Genomic DNA, 26,855 nt, shown 5'->3' with positions numbered 1-26,855 from the left:
AAGACGGACAGGTGCTTTGCTTAAGCTTTGCCCACGCAGATGCTGTCTAGATTGGCTCGACATAGCCCTCTGTGTCGGCGCCAAGGGCAAAACGAGGGGGGCTCGTTCGCTCATGATGGTTCTCAAAAGCTTGCCGGGGAGTTTGGGTGGCTGGATTTTCCAGTTTGTCGGTACAATGCTGTGCTATGCTCGTTGTATGAATCCAGGCGATGAAAGGCGCGCCTGGTCAGGGGCCTGCCGACCAAGTGATACCTTTGGAAGAACAGCATGTATAATAACATCCCTCCTGTGCAACCAAGTTTTCTACCCTCCAACCATTCCGCTTTTCAGCCACATTTAGTAAGGTCTACTTCAATGGACATCAAGATGCAATTTTGCGCGATTCCCCAGGAGGTCACAACTACGGCGCCCTGTTACCCTGATCGGCGTCACTGGCAACCAAGCAATACACAGTGGCCGAAATCACGCGTCGTATCCAAGATGAAGATACATAGGAGGCTCAAGATACGACAAGCTCGGTCTACATCGCAGGAAGTCAGTAACCATGTTCAAGCCACATAACACTGGTGACGATGTAAGGGCTTACTTGCTTCTAGACAATGCAAACCTCCTGGGAGGATGGAACGAGAGCCTCAATGAGCGATTCCCTGAGCGAGACGGAGTTGGACGAGAAGTGGAATATCGGAGGTGTGTCGGAGCTGGAGATCACACCGCTGCTTGAACAAGACGAAGAGCGCCAAGGGCGCTCTATCGGAAGTTCCTTGAGGAAGCGGTCGATGAAGGTCCGCCAGAGAGTTCATCAACTCTTCCGTTTACAAAGCGGTCCCACCAAGCCCGAAAACGAAGCCTCAAGAACCCCTTCAAGGGACGCAAGCAAGATGCCAATAGGGAAAGAGAAGTCTGCAGAGACTGCAGGTGGTGAGGGTTCATTGAACGACAGGAAGTGCTACCATGAGACGACTCGCCTGTATTGGTGCATCGCAGCCCCATTCGCGATTGTTCCAGTGGGATATCCCGTGATAATGTTCTAGAATTCATCTTTATTGAGTCAGGAAAGGAACAGGACAGGGATAGGGAGTGAGGTGACTAGACCTTTGTCTGAGGGGCTGCTGGGTCAGTGAGGTGATTTGATAATCCAAGAGTGGTTTATGGACTGACACACATCTTACTTGATGAGACATAAAGATATTGAACAGTACCTTAAAAGGCATGGTATCAATTTCTTTAGGCAATTGACACTTTTAGTCCAGTCATATGCAAGAGCTGTGCTCTGGCATCTGGCGTTAAACATGGGTATAGACATTCTTTTACACTCATACGGATTCAGGATGAAGCCAAAAGCAGGAGCCCTCACCTTTTAGAGCCCCCCCCCCCCCCGCGGCGGATCACACATAATATAAAAACTCTCAACCTCTTCAGGAGTTGAGGGTTGTCTTATAATATCTCGTTTCTTATTGAGAAGGCGCATTCCAGCGGTACCTGCCTCCATGACGGAAGCAGAGGCTAGGTATTTCTAGTAAGGAAGCTACCTGCATCGATAGCCATAGGTATCTACCTGCCTTCTCGTTGTTGAATCAGTCACCCACTGCTGCCCTTTGCCTTTTTCTGATCTGCCACTCATTTACGATGGTACCAGGTCGAAGTTAATTACCCCTGTTAGGTAACTAATGTTCACCCCCCTACTACAGGACTTCACTTTTGGTGAATATTCACCCTCTATTATGATATCAGCTGTGGGGGGTAACATCATAGGGGTAATTAACTTGGCCCTGCCACCCTGTACCTACCTAGCTTAGGTAATCATCGACATGCCACGCACGCACGCGAACCCAACAGCTCACACCGATGTCGGATGCTTAGCGCCCATACTGCCTCAGCCAAATGAGGTACTTGGACAGACGGTTATCCAGTCCGGTATACTGACCACTTTACCGACGCTGGCTGCTTTGGTAAGTAGGCAAAGGAGGCTAGTGGTCACCCTCAACAGCGAAAGGGTTCATCATCCAGGCTTTGCGGTGCACAAAACAATGTGGTATACCGCTTGCGCAACCAGGGACAGCAATCTCACGATATCATGGCACTGGGGATGCGTCTCTCTTGAAACTTGGCTTCGGAATCTGTACCGCGGGGCACTAACTACGGGTTCGCAGGATCGAGGACAGATTAAGCTAGCGTGGGTAGCGTGTACAACGCAATGGAGATGGCTCTCAACGCTCGTCCCGACTTTGGGGACAACTGTAACAATTGCCTTGTTCCAAAGTCGGGACGAGCTTCATAAACCAGTATGGTACGGTACCTAGTTAGGCAGGTACCTCGAGGTGGTTGGGGTGGGGGAGAAGAGGACGGGAGCGATCGCAAAGCCGTTAAACGGCAAAAGTGGGACAGAGTGAGACGTCATCCGGGGTGAGCCCTGTCCCATCCAACTTGCTGAACCAGCCAACTAATAACGTCCCCAGCGGGAGCCACTGAATCGGAACATGGGGACTGGATTACCAAGCGGCCAGGTGAATAGATAAACGGCCGTCAACTGGTGGCCAACGGGCGCTATCTAGTATCTCACATGCACTCGTGCTCAGGTGATGGAATGGACTAGGGCGAAGCTCCAATAATTGCTCAATCTTCCCTCGTTTCCTCGCCTCTTTCCTAACCCGCACCCCGCAGCTACTCCAAAACCTCCGAACTTGAAAACCAAAGTACTGAATGGCAACGATAAAGGCCCCGTCGCAACGTCCGAAACAAGGGCATTTTGGCCATACGATCCGACATGACGGATGAGAGAGCCCTTCAACCCCGGGACCGGCAGCACGCCGCCGACAACGAAACCGGGACAGCGGGGGGCGTTTCGTCGGCCGAAGCCACCGAGGCGACGCCTCTGCTCAACTCCGGGGCCTCTTCTCCAACACTCCGTGATGGGTCGCTGGGCGGTAATAGCCGCCGGGATCGGGATTCGGACGTTGACGTTGACGAAGACGACGATGCCGGACCGAAGCAGTCCATAAGCGTGACCCGCGCGGGGGTTCTCATGCTCAGCACCTGGATCCTCATCTTTCTTCAAGGTATGCGTCCTTGCTCAAACACGACTCGGCCCACAATGGCTTAATTGACTTAAAACCCGCGACCAGCATCGAACACGTCGGGCATGACAATGACCCAGTCCGTCGTCGCCGAGGACCTCGAGGCCTACGCGGACGCCATGTGGTTCACCAGCTCCTACCTCATCAGTATGGCCTCGCTGACGCCCCTCTTCGGCCGCCTGGCCACCATCTTCTCTCCCCGCAGCCTCGTCCTGCCCCTGGGCTGCTTCTTCGCCGCCGGCGGCGTCGTCACGTCCCAGGCGTCCTCGTTCTGGGTCTTCATCGCCGGCAGGATCCTGTCAGGCATGGGCGGCGCGGGCATCATGACGCTGTCCATCATCCTGGTGCTCGAGCTGGTTGGCAAGAAGAGCCGCGGCCTCTTTGTCGGGCTGGTGAACACGGGCTTCACGATTGGCCTGTCGTTTGGTGCCGTTGTGTCCGGCGCGCTGTTGCCGGCCATCGGATGGGTCAGTCTCGTCATGTCTTCAAAGTCCCGGCTGCTGGGTGGCGGTTTGGGGTTTGGAATAGAAAGCTGACGTGGTTTGCAGAGGGCCCTCTTCGGTTTGCAGGCACCGCTCGGCCTGTTCGCAGGTCTGGGCGCCTTCTGGAGCATACCCAAGACCTTCAGTTCGGATCACGAGGCAAAAAGCAGGCCCATCTCGCACAAGTTGGCTCGAATCGACTACGCGGGTGCTTTTATGCTCGTACGTCTCCAGACCCAAATACGTCACCGCTTGACCCCAGCTCACATCTTTAGGTCCTGACCATCGTCCTGTTCCTCTACGGCCTCTCTGGGGAAATCCAAACGCGTCCTCTCATTTTCTCCGCCCTCTCTCTCCTTCTGTTCATCTTCATCGAGTTCAAGTTCGCCGCAGACCCCATCATCCCCATCTCCCTCCTAACGTCTCGCCCCGTCCTCCTCTCCTGCGTGGCTCAGCTCTTCTTCATGTCGATCCGCTGGACTCTTCTCTACTACGCGCCCATATTTGCCCTCGCCGTCCGCGGATACGCCCCGGCCATCGCTGGCTCGATCCTGGTCCCGACCAACATCGGCTTCGGCTCCGGTGGGCTGGTCGTCGGCTGGCTCCACGTCCGCCGCAACGGCGCCTTCTGGACGCCCTCGGTCATCAGCCTGACGTGCTTCGCGGTGACCATGTTCTGCCTCTCGTTGGTCGGCACGGCAGACTCGCCGTTTTGGGTATTCGTCCTGGCCGTCGTGCTCAACGGGTTCGCGACGGGCGCCACGCTGAACTACACCCTCGCGCACATGCTGCACCTGAGCCGACCGGAGGAGCACTTCGTCTCGACCTCGTTACTGGGCACGTTCCGAGGGTTCGGGGGTAGTTTCGGTACGGCCATCGGCGGGGGTATCTTCTACCGCCTCCTGCGCTCCGGCCTGTTGTCCAGCTTCAGGGAGCTCGACGGCGGGAGGCTGTCCGAGGAGCGGAAGGAGCTCGTCACGAAGCTGATCGGGAGCCCCGCGCTCGTGTTCAACGGCCGGCTGGCTCCTGCCGAGCACGCCATCGCGGTGGAAAGGTACGCCAGCGCATTGAGGGGCACGTGGCGTGTGGCGGCGGCGCTGGCGTTTGTTGCCGTCGTGATCCAGGCGAGCACGGGGTGGAGGGGCCCTGCGGGTAGGAGGGCGGTGGGCGATGAGATAGAGGCAAGGGCGGTGGTAACGGAGAGCGAGGGTGTTGGCGAGGCATGATTTGGTTGTGAGCGGGATTTTGAGGTCAGGGTGACATTGGCATTTCAGACGGGACATGGCAGGGGCGCATTACGTTGGCCGGGAGGGGTTGCATACGAGCATCATCGTTCTTGTTTGCTCACAAGCGGCGCAGCGTACGGCATACAAGGCGGCAGCAGGTTTCTGGATATCTGTTGGAGTCCACCAGTGCGTATTCAGTTGTATACAGACTAGGGAAAGCAACAATAGCCCAGGAATATACACTCCAAATGAAGTCTGCATTTCAGCATCGCGTGTTGGGGGGAGGCTCGTATACGTACAGGCTGTGCAAGACCTCGCCGGTTCGGCGCGGCTACTGGCACTTTGGTACGAAGGCGACAATATCGAATGGGAACCAAGAGTGTACCCCTACATCTTCCAGACACACCAGTCTAGCAACACGTTAGTAACACGGTGTCATGTAAAGCGCGATGGCTCAGTGTGGCTTTGTGGCTGCATCGGTGCCACATGTAACTCATCGCTGTAATCAACATCATCGACGTGACACAACTGAATTCCAGTCACTCTGCATCTAGAGGGAAAACGACATCGCACATACGACCCAGGGCTGGCTGCGCGCAGGCCTCAGTCGACGACCCCTACGGGCAGATGTGACTTCCTCGAGGGTGCCCGTTTCGGACTCAGCCCGCGCCATCGCGTCCTACACGGCGGTGCTCGGCCGGAACTGGCGCCGTGACCGGGGCCGAGACGGGTGTGCACTTCTTCAACATGGGCTGGGCTCCACGGCGGGCAATCGAGTTGCCGGCCACTATGCGGGCGAGGCCGCAGCTCGTTAGTGGTTTTGCCTACGTTCTGCGTGCGGAATATTGAGAGTGGCCATTGCCGAGGCGGCCGGGGGGAGCCCAGGTGGGAAGGGTTCGTGTGTGAGTCGGAACCAGACCGCCCCGCCACCGCGTTCCCAAGATGCCGGGCTGATAGTTGCTTCTAGGCCGAACGCTGAGATCGCCGTTGAGATGAGGTCCTTTTACCGGATCGTCGATTGCGAAGCAAACATGGTGGAAAGGGGTCCTGGGCACCAGGAAACGTGCTCGACGCTCGCCGGTTCGGAAGATGTGACTGCGTATGGTTCGCTGGCAATCTCTTGATAGGGTTGTCAAGGAAGACCCGGGAATCTTACGATGAAAGGTGACGTTCGATTTGCAATCAGGGTCGTCTTCTAGGCCGGTCATTGTCTTTTCTGACGGTTGGGCCCGAAGCAAAAGTTCCCTTGTTCTTCTTCTGGAGGGACCCCAGCCCGCATGTCCGGGCCGCTTCGCCCCTTGGAGACTGTGCATGGCCGGCAGGGGGCGACGGACGGGACCTCGTAATAGCCGGAAAGCAACAGGCTGATATCCACGAACCGGTGTGAAGATAGCTTGTATTGTGAGCCCGACTGTACGACGTCACTTCCGAAACAATGAATCCATCTTGAGGAAAGGTTGCAGGAAAGGTTGCGAATGAGGAGAGCAATCAAAGGGCATAAGGGCTGGCTGACAGGTCCACCTTTTGGGTATATTGGACCTCACATAGTCGTTACCACTGCCTGAGGGGCCAACGTATGATTGGGTTAGGCATGTCGGTTGCAGTGGCTGGCTGTAGGACCGAAGATGCTGCAGGTAGCCTGAGGGTTCGCGATCCGGGCCCGGTAAATACGCCCGAAAGGGCTTGGCATTCTTTCCCGCGGAGCCGAACCGGTTTCTGCCAGCGGACTGGGCAGGCCATATCTGGAAGTTCTCGTCTTCAATGAGCGGGAAGACGAGGCCCGATTGCAGTCCTTCTTTAGCCGGCTGCAGGCTCCCGAGATTCCAGAAGACGGCTACCCGCGCGGCGATGCAAGCAGGTCAGGGTCTGGCGATCCTGAGATTATCGTATGGCTGGCTGGCGACGGGTCCAATCGGAATATTTGCCGATAGGCGTTTCACACACCTAATCGACGCACCTCAACAAGTGATCTGCGTTGGAAGGAGAAGGGGTTGATTGTGAAGCAGAGTAGCAGATGAGGCGGCCGGTGCAATGCCAAGGAACTTGTTGCGGATGCAAACGGCAAGACACGCGTTGCCCCCCTCGTTGGGTGACATGGAGCTGTTTAACGAGGAGATGGCCGGGTGTGCCGTGGACACTGGCCTGGTAAGATTTAGGTAATAAGCTGCTTTGTGGAACGATGGCATTATGGATATCAACAGATGCAGATTTGGTCGAGATGTTTTGAGGTGTGAGTTCAGGTGGCAAGGGGGAAAGAAAGGGGAATGAGGGTGGCACAAGTCGACCAGACAATGTGACACAGGACATGGAAGCAAGCAGCAGGCAGCGACATGAGCGGCGGAAGATTTATGTTGTGCTCGGTTATGACCAGACATGGACCAGTTCGTGGTTCTCATTGATGAGACGATGCCTTTGGAGTGAAGGCAGCAGCAGGTAGATTTTGATTCCAAACAGGCCCCGGTAGGCCAGTCCGCGGGACGTATCCCATGCTGTTGTAAGGTTGTCAGGGACGATGAGGTGAAATATGGAATTGTCGTATGAGTTGACTGGATAGAAGACGTACTCAGAATGCGTATAGCGGAGGGAGTAGGGAGTACCTAGGGGGATACAACCAAGACGGAAGAGAGAGCGTTGAACCCTTGCACCTCGCAACAGGAGGACGGAGTTCTCAATGGCGCGGATGGAGCGGCGTGTGATTGGCGGAGAATCTCTGACGTCCAAATCCTGGGAATAGGGAAAACGCGGCGGATCCTTGTTGCCCAGGCGAGTTCCGGTGAGACGAACGTTCGTTCGTTCCCCCGGGGTTTTCCCCAATCTACCCCCACCATTCGGCATGCAAAGCTCAGTTGAGTTACTGCTATGTACCTAGTTCCACCTGCGGATACAATGTGGTAATCTACCATCAGCATCGACAAAGTCAGCTCAACTGAAGCAAGGCCTCTTCTGGCTTCGTCTTGCCCGTCTTGGAAGACCATCGTCGTGGAACGGTGCTCTGGCCGCCGCCTGCAACCGAAATCAACGTTGGACTCCCCGGCCCAGCCCATCTCCGTCTTGTTATCCCACGTCGAAACGGATTAGATACCTTGGCCCACCTAACCCTGTCTTGCTTGCCTTGCCTTGTCTCAACTCGGGAACGACACTGGCACGACGACTGACTGACTCGCTTCTTTCGTTCGTCGAGCGCCGAGAGCTCCAAGCTTTGCTCATCCTGCGGACCTCCATCATCCATCCAGTCAGCGACTGGCACTCTTCTTCCTTGGGACCAACACCCCTGGCTCAGGGTTCCAGAACCGTGCAGCAGCAGCAGCAGCAGCAGCAGCAGCAGAGACAGGTCCAGGTTCCATTCTTATTTCCATTCCCAATCCTAGTCTCAGCCCAAGTCAGTCCCAGTCCCTGTCAGCCCCGTGCCAAACTCCCCGATTTGCCCCCTTCCCCTCCCCCTTCTGACTCTGGTCAATCACTCTGGTGGAACGCAGCATCTGTGGTGGAACAATTCGTCTTCTCCAACTTCCATCAATCTCTCCGTCTCCTCCACCAACGACAAGCCTCGGATTGTCCATTGCGCATGGCCCACGCCGGCTGTGCCGTCCAGAGAGCCATCCACCGAGCCTGCTCAGACTCCCAGATGGGGATCGCCAACCTCCGGCCTAGCACCGACTTTCATATCGTCCCCTACCTCAAACAACTTCGGACGGACCGAGGAGAACCTTGACACTTCCTCATCGTTTCTCACGACAACGCTGTGTTGTTCCGAAAGCTACCTACTTCACCTCCGCCGGCCCCGTCTCGTAGCCTCCCCATCGGCGAAATTATTCCTCGCCCAAGCGTCGCCATTGATCAACAGCCCACGGCCCTAGCCTTCCCGTACCATCAGCCAGCTCGTCTCAACTTTTCCCCTGTCAACTTCTCATATTGCGACAACCTCTCGTGCTCCGAGACGGCTTCCACGACGCCCACTCTGTGCACCGTATCCTCGCTCGTGCTAGCTAGCTATCTTGGCTGCGCTGATCGCGCTGACCGCGCCGATATAAAGCTTGCCCCCACGGCCCGACTTACGCACGCGCGCGCCCGCGCGCCACATGCGACTGGGTTGCCATCACCAGAGCTTCAATCGGGATTCCTGCCGCCTGTGCTTCAATTAGACGACCCAACCCACCCTTGGAATCGCAAGCCCCAAGTCCTGCATTGGACCGTACGAAAGCACTCCACGAATTGGTGGAAGAAAGCACTTGGCTCCAGTAAACTGGTTCATAGGGCTCTGCTCAGCGCCATTGTCCTCTCTTGACGGCACTGAGCTTCTTCGCTCACTTCTTATCAGTCGCTACTCACGCAGCGCACATCACGCCCCCGACCCCCTCGGGGATACCTCGCTTCATATGCACCAGCCTCACGACGACCCCCACCTGCTTTCTCTTCCCGGTGCACATCTCTAACACTGTCAGGTCACCTGACACGCCTTGGCCTGCTGCTCCTTTCTTGCTCTCTTCTCTATCAATAGTAGCACATCTACCCCCGCTGTGACCCCTCGACTCTCTTTTCCATTCGTCTCTCCAACTGCCATAATCCTGCTTGGACCGTCAGCTTGTCTTGTCATGGGACTTTGGCCTCACATATCCAACATCGCTACCCACCGCCACAATACTTCCTCACGGTCATCCTAGTCGTCTCAAAGGAGGAGAAGGGGAGGGAGCGCTTCATCGTGGGTTCGTTGCGTCCTTTCCGCCTCAGAACACCGTCCCCGGCGTGGCTGCTCGGTTCTCACAGCTGCATATCAACGCATCATCAAGCAACGCCATGGCATCATTACACCAGCTCGGCGCTGGCCCAACCCCCGCGCGCCCGCGGAGTGTGAACGACTCCGGGAATCAGGATGTTGACATGGACGTCGATCGGAATGCCAGTCCCGCCGTGACAACTGGCACAAGGTTCGGCAGTGCCCCCCAGAGAGGAGACACCAGGATCGTCGTGATTATCTATGGTCACGGCCAAGACAGTATCGTGTCAGTGTTCGCCGACGTCCTGGGGAAGCCGCACGCCATCCATTCGGCATTCCAAGAGGTTGGCCCCGCCGACCAAGGGCTCGTGGTCGGCATCCCGGCAGAGCATGCCAAGAATGACATCAAGTCTCGCGACAAGGGGCTTGTCGTGGTGATCAACGCTCACTGCGTCAACCTGGGGATGCCTCCGGACGTCTTCCTTTCGGCGCAGTGCGATTACGAGTTCCTGTACACGGAAGCCCCATTCTTCCGCCGGGACCTTTCGAGGTTTATCTCCTTCACCCTTGGCCAGATCAACCACCATGAGACGCTGATGTCAAAACCGCGGACGTATTTCATTTCCACAACGTTCCCGGACGTCAGCGCTGCATTGCCCAACATCGACATCCTCACTGTCGGCGCCGACGCGGTGGAAATGCGAGTCGATCTCCTCAAGGAGCCTCTGGGCGACGGCACATACTCTGCCATTCCGAGTCTCAGCTACGTCGGACAGCAACTGATGCTCCTACGCCAGCGAACAGAGCTTCCCATCATCTTCACAACCAGATGCACGAGAGAGAACGGCCGCTTCCCGATGGAAAACCCGGATCTGTACTACGAGTACCTGTATCGAGCCATCCAGTGGGGTGTCGAGTACATTGACGTGGAGCTCTGGCTTCCTGAGGCTATCCGGAAGAATCTCTATGAGCGAAGGGGAAGCAGTCGGATCATGTCTGCGTTCCATGATTTCTCCGGCACCTTCAGATGGCCGTCATCCCATGCCGAACAGGTCTACGTTGAATCCAGCAAGTACGCCGACATCATCAAGATGATTGCCATCATCAACGACCATAACGAGAACTTTGAGCTGGAATACTTCCGGTCCAAGATGCGCACGGACTACCCAGATTCACCTCCATTCTCGGGAGTCAACATGGGGGAGACTGGCCAATTCTCCCGCACTCTCAACAGGGTCTTTACTCCCATCACTCATCCGCTACTGCCGATAGTCGCAGCTCCAGGCCAGATGAGCGCATCGGAAATCAACGCGGCTTTGGCCCTGCTTGGTCAGCTCCCCAAGAAGAGTATATACGGCATCACAACCCCGGCCTTTCGAAGTTCGACGCCGCAAGCCCCTTTCTATGAGAAGTGCTTCAACGAGCTCGGCCTGCCACATTACTTCGCGGTCGTCGAGCGCGCTCCCAATAGCTTTTCAAGCATGGAGGCTTGGTGCAACCAGAAGAACTTTGGCGGCGCCTATCTTAGCCCGCCCGTGTCGTGGAACAGTCTGCTGAAACACAGCTCGTTCTTCGCCTCGCTCAACGGCGGGAAGGGCCCGGAACTGACCGAGGCCGCTCGGCTTATCGGTACCGTGGACACCATCATAGTCAAGTCGGGGTCTTCATCTTCGGCGTCCTCTGCTCCAGCGTCCATTCCGTCGAGTCCGCGCCACGGGCACCACGATTCCTTTGGCCATCTAGGGTCCAACTTCTCCGCTCTATCGCCAAACACGTCTCTGATTCTGGATAACGCCAGTTGGCGTGGTATCATCAGTACGCTGACTAGAGACAGGGCACCTTCAGCATACTTTGGTCGTACAGCCGTCGTCCTGGCCTCTTCCGGCGAGGATGCCGCATCGGTTATGTACGCCCTGAAGGCTCTCCGTATCGGCAAGATATATACCGTTGGCTTCCGCACGCCGCCGGCCCTGGCTCGCGACGGACCTGTCATTGAACCATTCAACAGCCTCGAGAGTCTCAAGAGGGCACAGACGGTCGGCGATGACGCAGCCCCTTTCTTGGTCGTCTCGGCTCTGGGAGCGGAAAAGAGCAATCTCGTCGGCATGCTCGTCCGCGTCTTTGGCACCAATGTTCGGGCCGGGTCGAATTTCAAAAAGGTCTTTCTCGATCTCGCCGAGGTCTCGGGGACAAGGAAAGGCGGCGACCCGGGCCTTATCGCTCAGCAGGCCGGGTTCTCCGCCTACGGCGTCGCCGACACGGCTGCTTTCACGACGGTGGAGATTCTCAGACTGCTGGTCTGCCAGAACGTGCCTTACAGCTTCGTCAGACTGGCAAGCGGTGGAGGCATGTTCTGAGGCTGAGGTGGTGGACGCAGACCTCTGGGCCCCATCCATCTTCCGTGTCTCCACGGGGTCATCCCATATGTATCATTTCTGCGGATAAGGCAAAGGGGGTGATGCGAATTCGAGATTGCGAGCTGCATCGCAGCTACGCCCTATCAGGGGGGGACGACGCTTGCGACTCCGAGCCAGCGGCAGGCATTGCCCGGGCATGATGAGGTCCAAGGACCCGATAAAGCCAGGTCACGCGAAGGAATGTGTAGTGTCCACGGCGGTCTAGGCAAGCGTATCGACTGCCAGTCCCAGCGAAGAGGACGGAAAAAGCGATTGGGCAATGCTCGAGGCTGCATTTGAGCCGCATCTCCAGGTAAACCCCCCTCTCGGACACGGGGAGGATGGAGCCTGCGGCCCAACTTATGGTTTCTGTCTCGCAGGATGAGGGAGGCGGTCAGGGGACGTATGTCGTGACGAGAACAGCTCATCAGTGAAAGGGGATGAACCATTGCACGCATGTACAGCGTTTAGCGCGGAGGGAGTTGAGGAATGTATAGATCGGGTAGAAGAGGGACGATCGGCAGGGGAGGTCATTTGCGAAATCTGGGTTCATCTAGCTGATGCACGAGCTCGCAACCCCGGTCTGGGCCGGCCCATTGTCCCTTCTAGAGAAGGGAAGGGGGTGTTTGTCGATACGCTTTTTTCTTTTCCTCTTTTCAATTTTGCGTGCGAGATCCTCACGGTCCCCAAGCGGTCCCGGACCGCGTCAGTAGACTACGCGGCTGTAGACGGCCTTTTGAAGAGGGCCCGTCTCTTTTGGGTATCAATTAATGCGATTCACTCCGGACACGGAGATGCCCCGACAACATTGAGACTCCTGGATTGTGACCCGCCGAACAATCCGCGGCCCTGCACCGAGACGGCTCGCTCTCTGGCCTCGTAACTGAATTCCAAGAGGCCAGGCTAGGAGAGGCCGCTCGCCCAGCGTCTAGCCAGCATCTCCCACGGGTACGCTCTTGACTTCATGCCTGTCGAGGTACCATTTCGGGCCCGCGGGCGGGCCGTCGGACGGCGCGGGATTTGTATAGCCAAGTCTTTTGCAAGGTCGACACACCCATGAGGGAACGGGACCTGGGAGTCTCAGGGGGTGGTCGCGAGGTCCTTTTTTGCCTGATTGTGTCGAATACATTCTTCGCCGCTATTTCTGCCGCCTGCTCGCCGCCCCCGCCCTCACACCGTCTTTGTTAGGATGAACTAACCACGGTGGAACGGTTCCCCCTGTGTTGACGACGAAAAACCATTCACCGTCGAGCAGGACCGGGCCCAGACCACATCTTGTTGAGTAGCTGGCATCGTGGCACACACACGCACCCCGCATGAACTCCTATAAGCCCTGCTTCCTTCTGCTGACACCTAAAAGCGTCGTGGTTTTCGCATCCGCCCCAAGCCACAACGTCGCATGCTGGAGCTGACACAGGTACGGGCTGCGTCCCTCGTTTCTGCAGTTGACTCACTATGGCGTGGTAACTCGTCCGGCCGTGTCGCGCGTGAACGACGGCGACGTCAGAACGAGGAGACGACAGGACACGTCGAGAGCGCCCTCTCGCCAATCAGTCTAGAAGTCGAACACACCCCGCTAACTACCACTAGCCTTCCGAGAATGGGGGACGGGAGGTCCATCTCCACGCCCCCCCATCCAGGATTCGTCGCCAGCTGACCAACCACTGGGGAGAGGGGGAGCAGCACCAACCCTGGTCGTTCGCGTTCGCAGCCCTCTTCCACGGTTTAGATGAAGCTGTCGTGTATAGTCAGAAACCTCGTCAATGCAAGGGCGGGAAAGTAGGACTGGGCCACTCATCTCGCGAGCTTTGCCAGTCGAGCCGATCGAGGAGATTTCGTAGCAGCGGAACGACGAATGAGAGGGGGCAATGGCCGCTATGGTTCGGGCAAAGGGAGCTGCGGAATCGACGAGGGTGACAAGGGCGCCCACAGATGCCCACAGACGTCCTGGCAGCTCCGAACGGTCCGCGTCCGATGACAGGGGTTGCCGTCAAGTCGTCAACACACACACACACGCACACACACGAGGCCGGGAGATGAACGGAGAGGCCAAGTTGTTGCGAGTCCGACGCATGGCCTGGTCTGCGAGAGATGAAAGGATCGAATCACGCTGCTTCACAGCTTTTGACTGGCTCCCCTATGCCGCTCGAAAGAGGTCGGCACCCGTCATACTGATGGTCTGACGTGCCTCAAGGCAAATACAAACGCGCCTCGGGCGCGCTTCTGTGCAACAGCCACCGGGACTTTCCCGCGAACTCCCACAGCATGACGCATATGTATATGCTGGTTTGATCGTTGGATTCGCCAGTCAGTTGCAGGATTGTAGATGAGCCGTGACATGGCCAAGATGCTGTCCTACCAGGCCCGCATAACGGTCGATATGTTTGCCGGTACGACTCGAGGAGACATGGTAGTCGACATGGGTGAGGATGGCTGACATGGTCGTTCACAATGACTCGCTAGTCGCTATAGATGAGCGCGAGGCGTCGCTGTTGCACGGGACGCTAGACCCCGTGTCTGCCCGTATTGGGTCAAAACTGCTGAGTTGCCTATTGAGGTGGGCTACTGTCTGCCACAAACGAACAATGGCGTATCGGGCCGGCATTTCTCGATGGTCAGGTGTCGCGGGGTAAGAGGTGTTGTAATTGCCGGGTAGCCTGTACGACAGCAGGGTTCAAAGAACTGCAGAAGTGGTGGATGTGTGGAGGAACGCAGCGGAGTCACAAATAGCTGGCGGGCGGCCTTCAACCCCAGCTTCGGAGAGAGGTCTCGAGTCCGAAGGGCGGCTTCGTTCTCCAAATTCCCCAATATCTGCGAGGTCCAAGGAACTGATTGGCACGGATGTCAGAAAATTGGGAAATCAAAGGCGTCAGACCTGACTTTGGAGAGGAGACAGGGGACGGGTGCGCGCCTAGCCGCCCATAAGCTTAAACACGGACCGCAAGGTACCTAGGGTTGGTTCGGAGGCGAGAGAAACCCTACAGAGGGTTCTCTGTACTCCGTACTTGGTGTATGTATGTATGGCCGTCCTTTGTCGAAGGGCCGTGGTTTTCGGTACTGTTGTCTGTGGCCGTAAAGCGGCGGTGAGCTATGAGCAGAGCTTGGCCCTTGTACGGATACCATCGAGAACTACGCACGGACAGAGCGAGCGCACAGGCAGGTGGGCGAGCTTTGCCCATCAACGCCGCGATGGTGGGTTGGGTATCCGTACACAACCATAAATCTAGACGCCATTCACGGGGGTTTGAGAGTTCCAGGCGCGACTCCTCTTCGGACCTAGGATACCGAGATCGTCTGCAAACAGAGAAATGGTCAAGCTTTTCCCTCTATCCCCTTTCCCTTCCGAGCTAGTACTTGTAGGACATAGATTAACTGGCAACTGAAAAGTTGGCTTTGAATCGGCGCAACAACGCTACGCCGCCCAGATCTGTCTGGAAGGGTTGGGTCAACGTGATAGGGCTATCTGGGAAGGTTCCGACGGTCCGGCCGTCTCTCCAAGCCGAAAAACCAAGCGCCTACGCAGTTCGATGCCTGCCTGATAACTGAGAATGATATAGATCCTCGGCTGGTGAGCCGACGCGAGGATCTTCAAGACGCCTTGAGGAACATGGGAGAGTTAGAGGTTGCTGAGAGTGGTAGGTGACATCAGCTGATTTCGTACGGATAGCTCAGAAGCGCTTTGTTGTGTGATATGGACAAGGAAGCCGTTGCATTGGACATGGCTTCAGTCTCCTCTAGTCCGGATTGCGGCAGTTGCAGACGTCGACTGGTCGGTCGATGCTTGGCGGTACGAGTGTTTTCATCTGTCACATTGCAACGCCCCTCCACTCTTACCCCCGTGCGTGCCGGTCGAGATGCTGGCAAGGCCGTGTCAGAACTTCGGACTTGCGCAGACGCTGCCCAGCAACTTCGACGAGGATCCGGCCAGGCCTCAAAATTACATGCGGGGTTCTCTTTCTCGGATTGGATGGCTGACACTGGAGCCGAGAGCGGCGGTTTCGAATGTGCCAGCGTTTTGCGGCTCGTGAAGCCAGCTGCAAACGTGAAGAGGGCCGCTGTGCTAGCGCGACCACGACCTCTGGGGTCGCGTGGCATATGGAATGCAACAACGGCAGAGCGGTGGGTGGTGTACCCATATTTGATGCGCAAGCGGCCTATGGTTGTTCGAATGAGGCAAGAGATCTCCGAGGCCCACATCATTCGGTAGCCAGAATCTTCATACCGGTAGGGGCAGTCCCACTCGCTCCTTTTGCATAGCTGAACACATTAGTCTGAATTTCGGGAGCCTGCCAGCGTCCACAGTGCCGTACCAGTAACCCGTTCGATCGAGAGTAATTATCGCGCTAGCCTTTCTATAGAGCACATATCTTGACCGAAGTCCGACAATAGTCAGCAGTATCGTCTCAGACACCTAAGCTACTATATTAGCAGTAGTACCCTTCCGTAGTTGTTGACTCGTCAAGAAACGGGCCGCTCAGGAATCCGGTCAGCCCTGACCCGTGCATGGATTTCTCACGCGGAACCTATCTCCCTCCAACCCCTCATGCGTCCGTGCAGTCAGAGTTAGAAGCATGAACATTGGCCCCCAAACCTGGAGAGCATGGCCGTTTTTCTTTTCGCCTCAGTGCATTAGCGCAAGAGCCCAGCGCACGACATGAGTGGCTGTCTGGCGTCGTGGTGGCATGCAGGCAATCGGTTTGGGACCTGAAGCGAAGCGGCATGAGTAGAGTGTATCCGGCTACTCCCATAAGGGGCCAACGAACACATGCCGATATGTTCTGGCTGCCGCCATGCTCCGACCAGTGTCGGGTGCGCTCGGCTTGCCAGTACCAGTGCAAGTTTGGTCGCTGCTCGGCTCTGAAGTGCATGGGATGCATGAAGGGCAAAGGTCTTTTAGACGTCAGGTGAACAACTGCGGGGCGTCATATTTCTTTCGTCCGCGTCTTGCGAGTAGTGAATTCCAAGGCGTGAGTAACAACATGGCTGCCCGGCGTCTATGACGAAGAGCTGGGGTAGCCAATTTATCCGGAAGCAGCTGTAACGCTTTTGCGCTGGTAACAAGGTTGATGCCGCAACACAGCCAGCGCATATGGCTTGGGTAGATAATGGAGGCAGGGAAGGACAAGAAGGCCGTGACTTTGCCGCGTGATAGTAGACGTGGCGGAGGACACGAATGCCTATTCCACCTAGTTCAGGAACGCCGTAGACCTGGACGTTGGTGCTGGCTAGCCGTCTTGGACCTGATTAGCAAGTGCTCTGATTCGAGCGGCAGGTGGCGTTGACGTTGACGTCGAGAGAGGTTCCACGAGAAATTCGAGTTTCGACATCTCATCTCTCCTCGCAGGTATCCTTGGTCCGCTGGAGGGGTCTGAGGAGGAGATTGAGTTGTTCTCCCGGCACATAGTACATAGGTACTTGACCACTTCCCTCCCCCGTCGAATGAACCCCACCCCCAAGCGTGAGTTGAGACGATCTTGACATTGGGCGTGACAGATCGCAATAGCAGGGAGACTAAAGCAGAAAGCTTCTCCGCAACGATCGACACGTTTCCGACTCCCCTTCAGCCGAATGTCCAGGGTGTGGTACTGTGTACCGTAGGTATGATCTCCCCCAACCCTCGGTTTTTTGGGTTTTTTCCCCCTTCCTTCTTCTTTGGATAGAGGTTGTGATGTGTTGGCGATACGTCTTTTGCTCCTTTTTTTTCTTCTTATTTTTTATTGTGTCTGATGTGTGCATATGCCTGTACCCGTGCGTTGCCGCCCTCCAAGATATTTCTGGAACCGAGCCGTCCCTCTCCGTGCTCCTGAATGTTGGCAAACCGGGATCGGCGTCGAGCATTCACCATATCTGGCTGGCATGTGGTGCGGTCCCTTACACTACTGCAGATGGCTGTGGTGTCTGAGCAGGGTGGGCTTGCTGCCTGAGAACCAAAGAGGCAAGAAGCGAAGGACCTAGATCTGGACTTGAACCTGAACCACGGATGAATGGATGGTTAGTACGGATACACGTGTAGAGCGAGACCCATTGGTTCAGGGGTGGAGGAAGAGTAGGCACCAAAAATGTCGCCATGACTCGGCTAGATTGGGTTGGATTGAAGACGGATGAGATTCCTCTTTCATGCGCAGTGGGCTGGGCCATTGCCTTGGAGGCCACAGTTCCCGGTCGAGTACCACAATGTGAGACAATCAGAACCGAGTTTTGAGGGAGGGGGAGGGATAGAGCAGGGCACAATTGGAGACTCCCATCTTGGCGCGAAGCTGGAAGCACCTTTTGTAACGTTGTTCTTGTTGGATTTCGACGGTAGGGAGGAGGGAAGAGTGGCTGAATGCCTCACGCTCAAGTTCACGGCCCCGCCTGGATGCGTAGAGCAGAGCAGGCAGGCACGGCACGGCAGGGTACCAGCCGTTATCGAGGAAAGTGGGTCCAGACAGCCCGATCGAGGAGGAGCTACCCACGGCCCCGGCAGGATCACCCAGCCAAGTCTGGGTCAATCCCGAAATGTCCTTCCTATTGTGCAATTCCTGACAGCGCACGCCGCCCGCTACGGCCATGGAAGAACGGATATGACGTTAATCAGCAATGACTACCTACACATGCTAGCATCCCAGCCAGAAGGAACAAGGGCACGCCGGGGGAAGGAGGGTAAGCAGGAGAGGGAGCCCCCACGGTTGAGAGTAGCAGTAACATGCCATTTCATCCGCAGCGGCCGCCTTTCACAAGCCGTTACCAGAGCCAGACATCGGATATCGAGGGTATCGGGTCCCAAACAAATCCAACAAAGGTCGGATCAGAGTGCGGACGTGCGTGCGGGTGCCGCCCGTGCAGCAGTACAGCAGCACTATACTGGCTGCACTTACACGTGCCGAGGCATGTCGTCTGTCACCTGGATCATCCATGTATGGCCGCTTCCCCCTTGTATCGTTACAAAAGTCAACCTATAGCCCGCCCACCGGTCCCTGAAGCCTACCTTGGCTTGACCGAGGCAAGCCGGTCAAGGATTCTGTTGTATCCCGTCTTTCCCCCTCCCCTCTTCAGTGACCCATTCCCAACTGTCTCCGTTTCCCATCATGCACTAGCTAGGTAGGTGCAGAGTAGCGGTATATGTGGTTGGCGGCTACAAGGTGCCTGATACAAGTGTTCGTTTGCGACCAACACAAAAGAGGCAATCTTTACGAATGGGCAACAGGCATAACCTGAGAACACGCCATGCTCGTCATTCGCCGCCGATGCTTGATGGGCTTTTCATCCGCGGCAGGCAGACAAACTCGGTGTTGGGTTGGGGGTTGCCGAGCGGATGCTATCCCTCTGGGTAGGTAGACAGAACGAGATGAACAACAATAGGTCTTCTCGTCCCTGGACTAGCATATCAAGTGCTGGTACCAGACGCCAACAGCAGAGTCTACACGCGTATGCCTGGGTCTGTAGGAAGCCCGTGGTTAGTAGAAAAGTCGTGTCGCAAGCTGCACCAACAACACCCCTACGATGTGTACTGAAGGGCCGATTCGATGACCCAATCTTGGGGCCCGGCCAGTGCCGGCTTGACGAAGGGGGTCTGGTACCCAATTGTGAGGACTCATGACAGCGGAACTTATCCGTGTCGTACCCGATCTCCCCTTTGCTGTTCTGCCGACGTCAGTGTTGAATATCCTTTTCTTGTTTTCGAGCAAGATCGTCGCCCCCTGCGAGTGGTCCTTACAGGGCGGGCGGGCGCTTTAGCCGGGAGCATTGTCTTGAACGAGCAGGAGCAGGGCGACGGAAGCCAGAGGGTGACAGCATTGCTGGGGATCCTGGGGTTGCAAGAGCGCAGAGCCTAATGAAGCTCGCCTATGTCGCTAATCTTCTGGAACAGGGACAAGAGCGCACAGCACGGCACAGCATTTCATGGCACATTGGCGGTTTCTTTTCCCTCTCGGCTCGGCTAGCCTGTCGTTTGTGGTTGACGGGGATGTCGGACGGTAATTAAACGTCTGCCAGATAGTGTTCCGGGGTAGGTGCATGCATACCATGTACAGGTATGTAAGGTAAACTACCTTATGTACGTATGCAGTTTGGACAAGTACCGGCTTCGACAGATGCCGCTTGGGGTTGCTGAGACACACCAGCGGCCATCAACTGGGCTCCTCGTGGCCTTGCACATTGCATGGGTGGTGGTACAAGGCGCGCTCCCCGGGTTCTATTCGAAAGGTGCCAAGGACACCGTCGACGGCGGTCAACAAATCGCACGGTTTTCCCTTTATGCGTTGTTTCAGGGTGCTGCGGAATCGAGTGGACGAACCCCGAGTACGAATATCATGGCGAGACCGATGAGTAGATGAAAGAAAGATGGGAAAATGAAGCTTGGGGGGGCGCTGGAGAACTTGGCGTGGCGTCACCCGGTGCGTCGTGTCTGGCGTGTGGCGTGCCGTGCCGTGGCACGGAAGGTTGAGGCCGTGCGTAACGCATTCAGATTGCAAAGTGTCTGATTGGCTCGTGGGTAGGTAGGTAGGTACCCGCAAGAGGTCGGTATACGGAGTATTGTCCTCTATCCAAGTTCTCCCCTCCCATGTCACTGGAACTGGGCCAACGGATCTTTCTCGAATGGATTTTTGTCTGTCTGGAACCTACCTTATCAAACTGGCAGCCGCCAGCAAGTCTGCGAATCAACCAATGCCCGTAGCGCCCTGGATGGCGGATAGGTGGGCACGCAAGGCACACATGGCGCGTCAAAAACACAAAACCGACCACAAAATGAAAGGTACCTCTGGCAGGTACGTACCTATACGTACCTTTCGGCGGACTGTCGCCCTGTCTGTCGTTCCTTTCCCTTTCATCATCCATATGGCAATTTGCCATGTTCCTAACACCATCAATACCCTGATTACCCGTATTTCTCTCATGTTATTTGATTGTGCTCCCCCTCTCCCCCCCCCCGTCCATCATCATCATTACACAGTCACACTCACAGTGTCCGCTCGCCGCATCGTCATGCCGGAGATGGAACTCGTTCCGGCCCTGAGGAGATTTCATTTCGCGCATTTCAGTCCCACACATTCCCTCCGATAAGTGCCGCTTGCGAGAGGCCGCAGGGGAGCAGAAGCCCCCCCCCCCCCCCTCAGCAGACCGGCACCAGTACCAGCATCAGCATCGAAGTCCGACATTGCCGGGTGCATTCTCGCAGCATCCTTTTCCCTTTCTTCGCAAGCGAAATATCCTAAGTAGCCCTGTATCCACTGCAGTCCGGCTCCAGCTTCGTCAGTTCTCGGAACCAAGCCTACCTTCAACCACACGACCAAAGCAGATGATATCTCATGTCCTCAGGCACTGCCCTACATTTGACCTCTCCCCCGCCGTCTGAGATGGCCTGCTGCTTGCTGCCGGTCTGGCCCGTTTGGGATAAGCGGCCTGTCCATCTTGCATCTCTTCTGATCACACAGAGCGCGCGCGATGCAGTCAGTGGCGGCGCGCTGCAGCGATGACAAGTATTGCGCCTGCTCATACCGGTAGCTCGCCGCTCATTTCTTTAGGACCCCACACGTCCGTCCCTCCCTCCAACATGGATCCCGGTTGCCTGCTTCGCCTCGATGCTCTCGCGTACACGACTCTGCATGTCAGTTCGCGTGAGTCGAGAAGAAATGACACCACAGCATAAAGCAGGTACATGACAGTGGTCAGCCACGCGAGTCTGCCTGCAGCAGCTATCCCTCCTGTCTCGAAGAGGGAGGGAGGTCGTCGCCTCGCAACAGCTTGTTGGCCCGCTGGATCCAGTGCTGACGCACCATCTCGGATACCCACAGCTTGGTCCTGGAGGTTTCCTTTCTTTTCCCACCTTCTTCTTCTCTCTTGTCCTATGAGCTTGTTTTATGTACACTGCAGAAAGAAGGTTGAAGGTACGGATACTGGCAGGCCACATTAGCCCTGTCCTTGTCCTTGTCCGGCTTTGCTTTTACCTTTGCCGCGAGTCGGTCGGCCTCTTGCATTTTTTTAATATTGCTCGGCATGTTATTCTCCTTGCCCCATTGCCACTGCTGGTCTAAGGAAAACGGCCAAGTTTCCTCTCTGTCCCCTCCGTTACCGACCCTCTTTCTGTGCTCCTTTTGTGGGAGTCGGCATCGGGCTAGGCAGCCGGGTCTTGTCGAGCTGGGTCTCTTTAGGATGGACCAACGACGTGCCATCCCGTCGTCGGGCAGGCCTGCCAAATGGCTGAGCATCGCATAGGGGACAAGTGGTCCGTCATCTGGGACACAACCTATCTGCACGTATTCGTATATACCTACCTACCTACCTACCTACCTACCTATCAAGGCACCTACCTAGCACTGGATACGTAACTTCTCACACATAACACTGCACTGCCATACCTAGGTGGCTATGTATTTGTATTTTAGATTACTCCGTTCATGAAAAATGGATGGGGGGAGGGACAAGGGCTGGTTGGTGTCAACCCCAATATCCATCACCCATCATCCCCGCCTACCAGCAAAGGCCCCTCCCGGCCCCCCCAGTCGTATCGAGACTTTGGACAGGAAAGAACAAGACAAGGCTCTGAACTTACCCCCCGCACCCCGTCTTTCACGCTACCGAAGCAGCAACCCTGCCCCATCTTTCCCCAACATCGTACCCACCTGCTCTCCCGAGTCCTTCCCAAGCCGCTCACACCTCCTTCCTCGGTCCTTTTGGAGGGGGGGTTCCCTTCTCCTCATTCTCTCTTTCTCTCATCCTCCGCTCCGCTCTTCCTCACCTTGGTACCTCGATAACGGATGCCTTCTCGGCTGTTTAGCCTACCGGCTACCCGCCTTCACAACTTGCTCCTCACTCATGTACGAATTCTTCTTCTCTGTACCGAGTACTCTGTACTTGTCCAAGCATTCCACACACACACACACACACACGCAGTCGTCCCATCCCATTCCAAGGTGATCCAGGCCCGACTACCACACATCCTCCAACTTTCTCTCGACTCGACATGCTGGTGTGCACTACTACCACCCCCGGCTACCCTTCTTCTTGTTCTTCTTCTTCTCCTTCTTTTCCTTCTTCTTCTTCGTCTTCTTTTCCGGGGCCTTTGGTACAACCTTTGCTTCTCGTCCGCCTCGCAGGCCTTGTCAATTTCTGACCCCCCTCCCCCCTCCCCTCCCCCCCTGACCTTGTAACAGCTCCCTTCTGGTTTGCCCCCCTGCCGATGCTTGTGCTTGATGCATCCGAACTGCTTACTTCCCAGGGCAGGGCGACGGGGGATGAACAGATCCTAGTCGGGTGCACTAGCCACCTCCACAAGTTTGTCTCCCTGCTCCGAGAGACAGACAGTACTGCTGGGGGTGAGGGGGCAGTCATCAATTCACCTCCTCCTGGGCTAGGCCTGGCAGCCTCTTTGCCTTTCCGTGCTTCATAACTTCGACTGTCTCCCCGATGCCGACTCGCTAGCTCGGCCTCTTTTTCTGGTTTCTGTGCTTGTGCACTTCTCCACGAACTCTGCCAGTCATCATTCTTGGTCTATACTGACCAGACGACTCACCACGCCCAACTAAAGCTGCCTCGACATGTCGTGAAGGGCCCATCTGTCTGCGAAAGAGCCTACGCTAGCTACCCAAACATACTGAAAACAACAGCGTTGCTTGCCACGTCTCGTGACTAGTCCCGTCACCACTCACCATCTGCCCGTCCGATAGCACCTCAAAACGTTGGATAATGTCGACATCTGTCTACGAACATATGAACGGAATACTGCCCCCCGGCCTTCACGAAGTGGCAATGTCACGTCCACAGGTCGGTATTGAGCGCCTACCAACCCGCCGGCTAAGCAACGAACCTCGGGAGTCCATGAACTGCAAGTCATGCCGCAAGCGCAAGGTGAGACAGCATGAGTGCTTCTCCTGCTACTCAGTCCAACCGTGGCTTCTCCGCCACGCATAAACCAACGTCTAACTCATATCAAACATCAGATCAAATGCAATCGACTACGCCCATCCTGCGAGGCCTGTCAGGTATTTCAGTGCCCTTGCGTATATGGTGAGTAGACTGTCTTTCTACCTAAGACGATGAAGCCATGGCGTCGATGGCAGGTGACGGTGACTAACAACTTTCGCTTTTGCCTCCTTTCAGACGCTGTTCCCAAGAAGCGTGGGCCAAAGACGGACGTGCTGGAAGCGCTCTTGAAGAGAGTCGATGGTCTGGAAGCAAAGTTGAAGGAGAAGAACGCAGGGGAAAAGACCCCGACCACTCCGACCACTGCGGGCCTCAAAGACGAAGACGCTTCGCGATCAGAAGACAGCCCTGAGGATGACCCCAATCCTAACCCCAAACGCCTGGCACTGGACACCAAAATTGACGCCGATGAATCAGCCGTTTATTCGCCTGCCCCGGCAAGGTAGGCCACGATGCTAAAAGAGCTTGCCGTCGTTGAGCTGACTTTTACCAGTGAACCCTCGCCGCCCAGCGTCCAGCCCGATGCATTATTGGATACATACTTCACAAGATTCCACTCCAAGCCATATCACATCTTGGACGAATCTTCCGTTCGGCAGCGGCTTCAGTTAAACCAACTGCCAAATTATTTAGTTCATGGCATATACGCTGTTGCTGCGAGGTAACAACCATGACTCGATGGCCGGAAAAAGCTTGCTGACCTGCTGGGTAGATACACGCCTCATCCAAGTGGATACCAATCAGCTGTTCACCTGAGCGAAGAGTTTGCTTCACGCTCCAGGGCCGAGATTGATACAGATGAGCCTTCAGTTGACGCCCTTCAGGCACTGCTTCTGCTCGTCATTGCCTTTACTGCAGCAGGCAAAGGCAAAAAGGCGTATATGTTGATGAGTAAGTGATGGGATCATCGTACCGGCGAGTTGGCTAACAGACAGAAAGCAAATGCAGTGGGCATGGCAATGGCTCTTGAGACTCACCGCGAGCTGGACAACAACGCCCGGGTCACTCCCGTCGAGCGAGAAATGAGGCGGAGACTATTCTGGACGTGTTATCTGCTTGACCGATTTCTGGCGTGCGGTTCGAAGCGCCCCTCTCTCATCGGCGACAAGGCCATCCTCCTCCGGTTGCCATGTTGGTCGCCCAATCCTTCCGTCCCCCCGATGGATGGAGAGTTCTTCCAACCCGGATCCAACTTGCAGTTTCTCCAGGGCAGCGGGAAGAAGTCTCAAGGGAGCACTGGAATGCTCATCGACATCAGCCGTATCCTTGGTATCACAAACCGTTACCTGGCGGCAGGAGGTGTGAAGGGCGACTCCCACTTCCCGTGGCACTCGCTGTCGAACCTGTCCAAAATTCGCCAAGACTTGGATATCTGGGCATCCGGCACTGAAGATGTCTTCTCGAGCCTCGACACGCTCTTTGGCCAACCCGACTCAACGATTCTGGTACTGAGCAAGCTTATATACCACCTCATTCACTGCCTTATTTACCGGCCCTTTCTGCCTATCGACCTCGCCGAGCTTGCGGGAACCGGACAGCACCAGTCTTGGCAGATTGAAGCGACGAACATGTGTTTCTTGCACGCCAACGCCATCTCCGAACTGGTGGAACTTGGAAAACAGACTGGCACGATCGAATGGCCGGCGTTTGTAGGATATTGCATCTGCACCGCCGGCACAGTTCATATCCACGGCGCCCACTACAACAAGAACGGAGGTGGCGATTCGACTGTTTTCGGTATGTCGGCGGACTTTTTGTCTCGGGAGATGCAACAGTTGAGCGAGCTGCGATACGCCTGGGCTAGCGTCCAGCATCAGAGGGAGACGCTTCAGGGCATCTATAACGCTCATGCAGAGCTGGTCAAGAGCCTCGGGAACAACGCTATGCGGCACTCTCCAGCATTCCACCTTGAGGACTTTTTTGACCGGTACTCCAACATTGGCGGACCGGGCGGGCAGACCTTCAACTTCGATGCGGCGAACCTGAGTCTTTCTGATATCGTCGTCGACTTCACTACAGATACGTACACAGGTCATGACCTGTACGCGCCTCGCGCAAACAGCATGCACGAACAAGAGCGGCCCAGTTTGAAGCGAAAGAACACGGCTCCGTCCGGCCGGAAGCGCCCAGATGGCAAAGTACTCTCGCCGCTCAGCATCACCCGCATGGCGTCTCCTCATGGCCTACCGACGCCGTCTCATACTCGCCATTCGTTTTCACATCACACACCAACAATGGCCGCCCACCCCTCCCCGGGGCTGCTTGCAACACCCGTCTCTCTGCCTCCACACCCCGAGGCGATGGAGCACCATTCAATACCTGTAGCTCACGGCCGCTACGATGAAGTAGCAGCCAATAATGCGGCTGTGGCGGCAGCTGCGGCCGCTGGGTTCTCGCTCGGGCATCAGCCTCACCATCAGAGCAACATGCCTGCACATCCCTCATCCTCCTTCCCTCCTCAATTCAGCTTCGCCACTCCTGGTCAAAGCGGGAGCAACGAGGGAGGCGGCACTTACGATCCTATGTTTGGCAGCTTGCCCACGAACGCGTTCAGTAGCCCAGCGGCCTGGCACGGCGATGATGGAGGAAACAAAGCGGCGGGGATTGCCGCGCCTAGTCCAGGGACCAAAAGCAACAACGGCAGTACGGGTACTGGTCCGGGCGAAGAGAAGGACCCCTTTCTAAGTCTACTAGAGCACCTTGCGGACAACGAGCATCAGATCACACGAGGCCCCGGCAGTGAGCTCGACTTCTTCTTTAGCGGCACCGGAGCAACACAGTGAAGGACACCGACCCGATGCGATCGTTTTTTGGCAGCATGATGCCTCTTTATTTGTATGCGATTTTCTTTTGAACCCTGCTCGGAGGGCCTGCGGGGACAGAGGTCAATATGTAGAGAAGGATGAGTACAGCACTTCCGGACGGCGACGCTTGATGACGCAATGACGTAGCATGCGCGGGAGTTTTTGGGAGACGGTTGCTTTCCGAGATGATGTGTAAGATGAGCTAGCATATTGGACTCGTAGCTTTTCAATTATGGGCTTTCTTGGGAAGAGGTCAGG

General features: G+C 56.1%; 4 protein-coding genes across 4 annotated transcripts; all 4 read left to right on the top strand.

Moving 5' to 3' along the window:
* Nucleotides 1–2,764: 2,764 nt before the first annotated feature.
* GLRG_10160 (major facilitator superfamily transporter) lies at nt 2,765–4,782 on the top strand (the record flags this gene model as incomplete). Its single annotated transcript, XM_008100845.1, has 4 exons — nt 2,765–3,056; nt 3,123–3,541; nt 3,623–3,778; nt 3,832–4,782. The coding sequence occupies 4 exons, from the start codon at nt 2,765–2,767 to the stop codon at nt 4,780–4,782; spliced, it is 1,818 nt and encodes a 605-aa protein (XP_008099036.1).
* Nucleotides 4,783–9,576: 4,794 nt separating this feature from the next.
* Nucleotides 9,577–11,853, top strand: GLRG_10159 (3-dehydroquinate dehydratase; the record flags this gene model as incomplete). Its single annotated transcript, XM_008100844.1, has 1 exon — nt 9,577–11,853. One exon carries the CDS (start codon nt 9,577–9,579, stop codon nt 11,851–11,853), a length of 2,277 nt encoding a protein of 758 aa, XP_008099035.1.
* A 2,386-nt stretch (nt 11,854–14,239) lies between these two features.
* Nucleotides 14,240–14,525, top strand: GLRG_10158 (uncharacterized protein; the record flags this gene model as incomplete). The annotated part of the gene is made up of 2 exons (XM_008100843.1): nt 14,240–14,282; nt 14,356–14,525. The coding sequence occupies 2 exons, from the start codon at nt 14,240–14,242 to the stop codon at nt 14,523–14,525; spliced, it is 213 nt and encodes a 70-aa protein (XP_008099034.1).
* A 9,290-nt stretch (nt 14,526–23,815) lies between these two features.
* GLRG_10157 (fungal specific transcription factor domain-containing protein) lies at nt 23,816–26,576 on the top strand (the record flags this gene model as incomplete). Its single annotated transcript, XM_008100842.1, has 5 exons — nt 23,816–23,852; nt 23,971–24,235; nt 24,287–24,454; nt 24,506–24,684; nt 24,733–26,576. 5 exons carry the CDS (start codon nt 23,816–23,818, stop codon nt 26,574–26,576), a joined length of 2,493 nt encoding a protein of 830 aa, XP_008099033.1.
* Between the last annotated feature and the right edge of the window lie 279 nt (nt 26,577–26,855).

Source organism: Colletotrichum graminicola (genome assembly GCF_000149035.1).
Source record: "Colletotrichum graminicola M1.001 genomic scaffold supercont1.57, whole genome shotgun sequence".
Taxonomy (NCBI): domain Eukaryota; kingdom Fungi; phylum Ascomycota; class Sordariomycetes; order Glomerellales; family Glomerellaceae; genus Colletotrichum; species Colletotrichum graminicola.
Note: the sequence above shows the minus strand (reverse complement) of the source record. Positions and strands in the feature narration are given on the sequence as shown.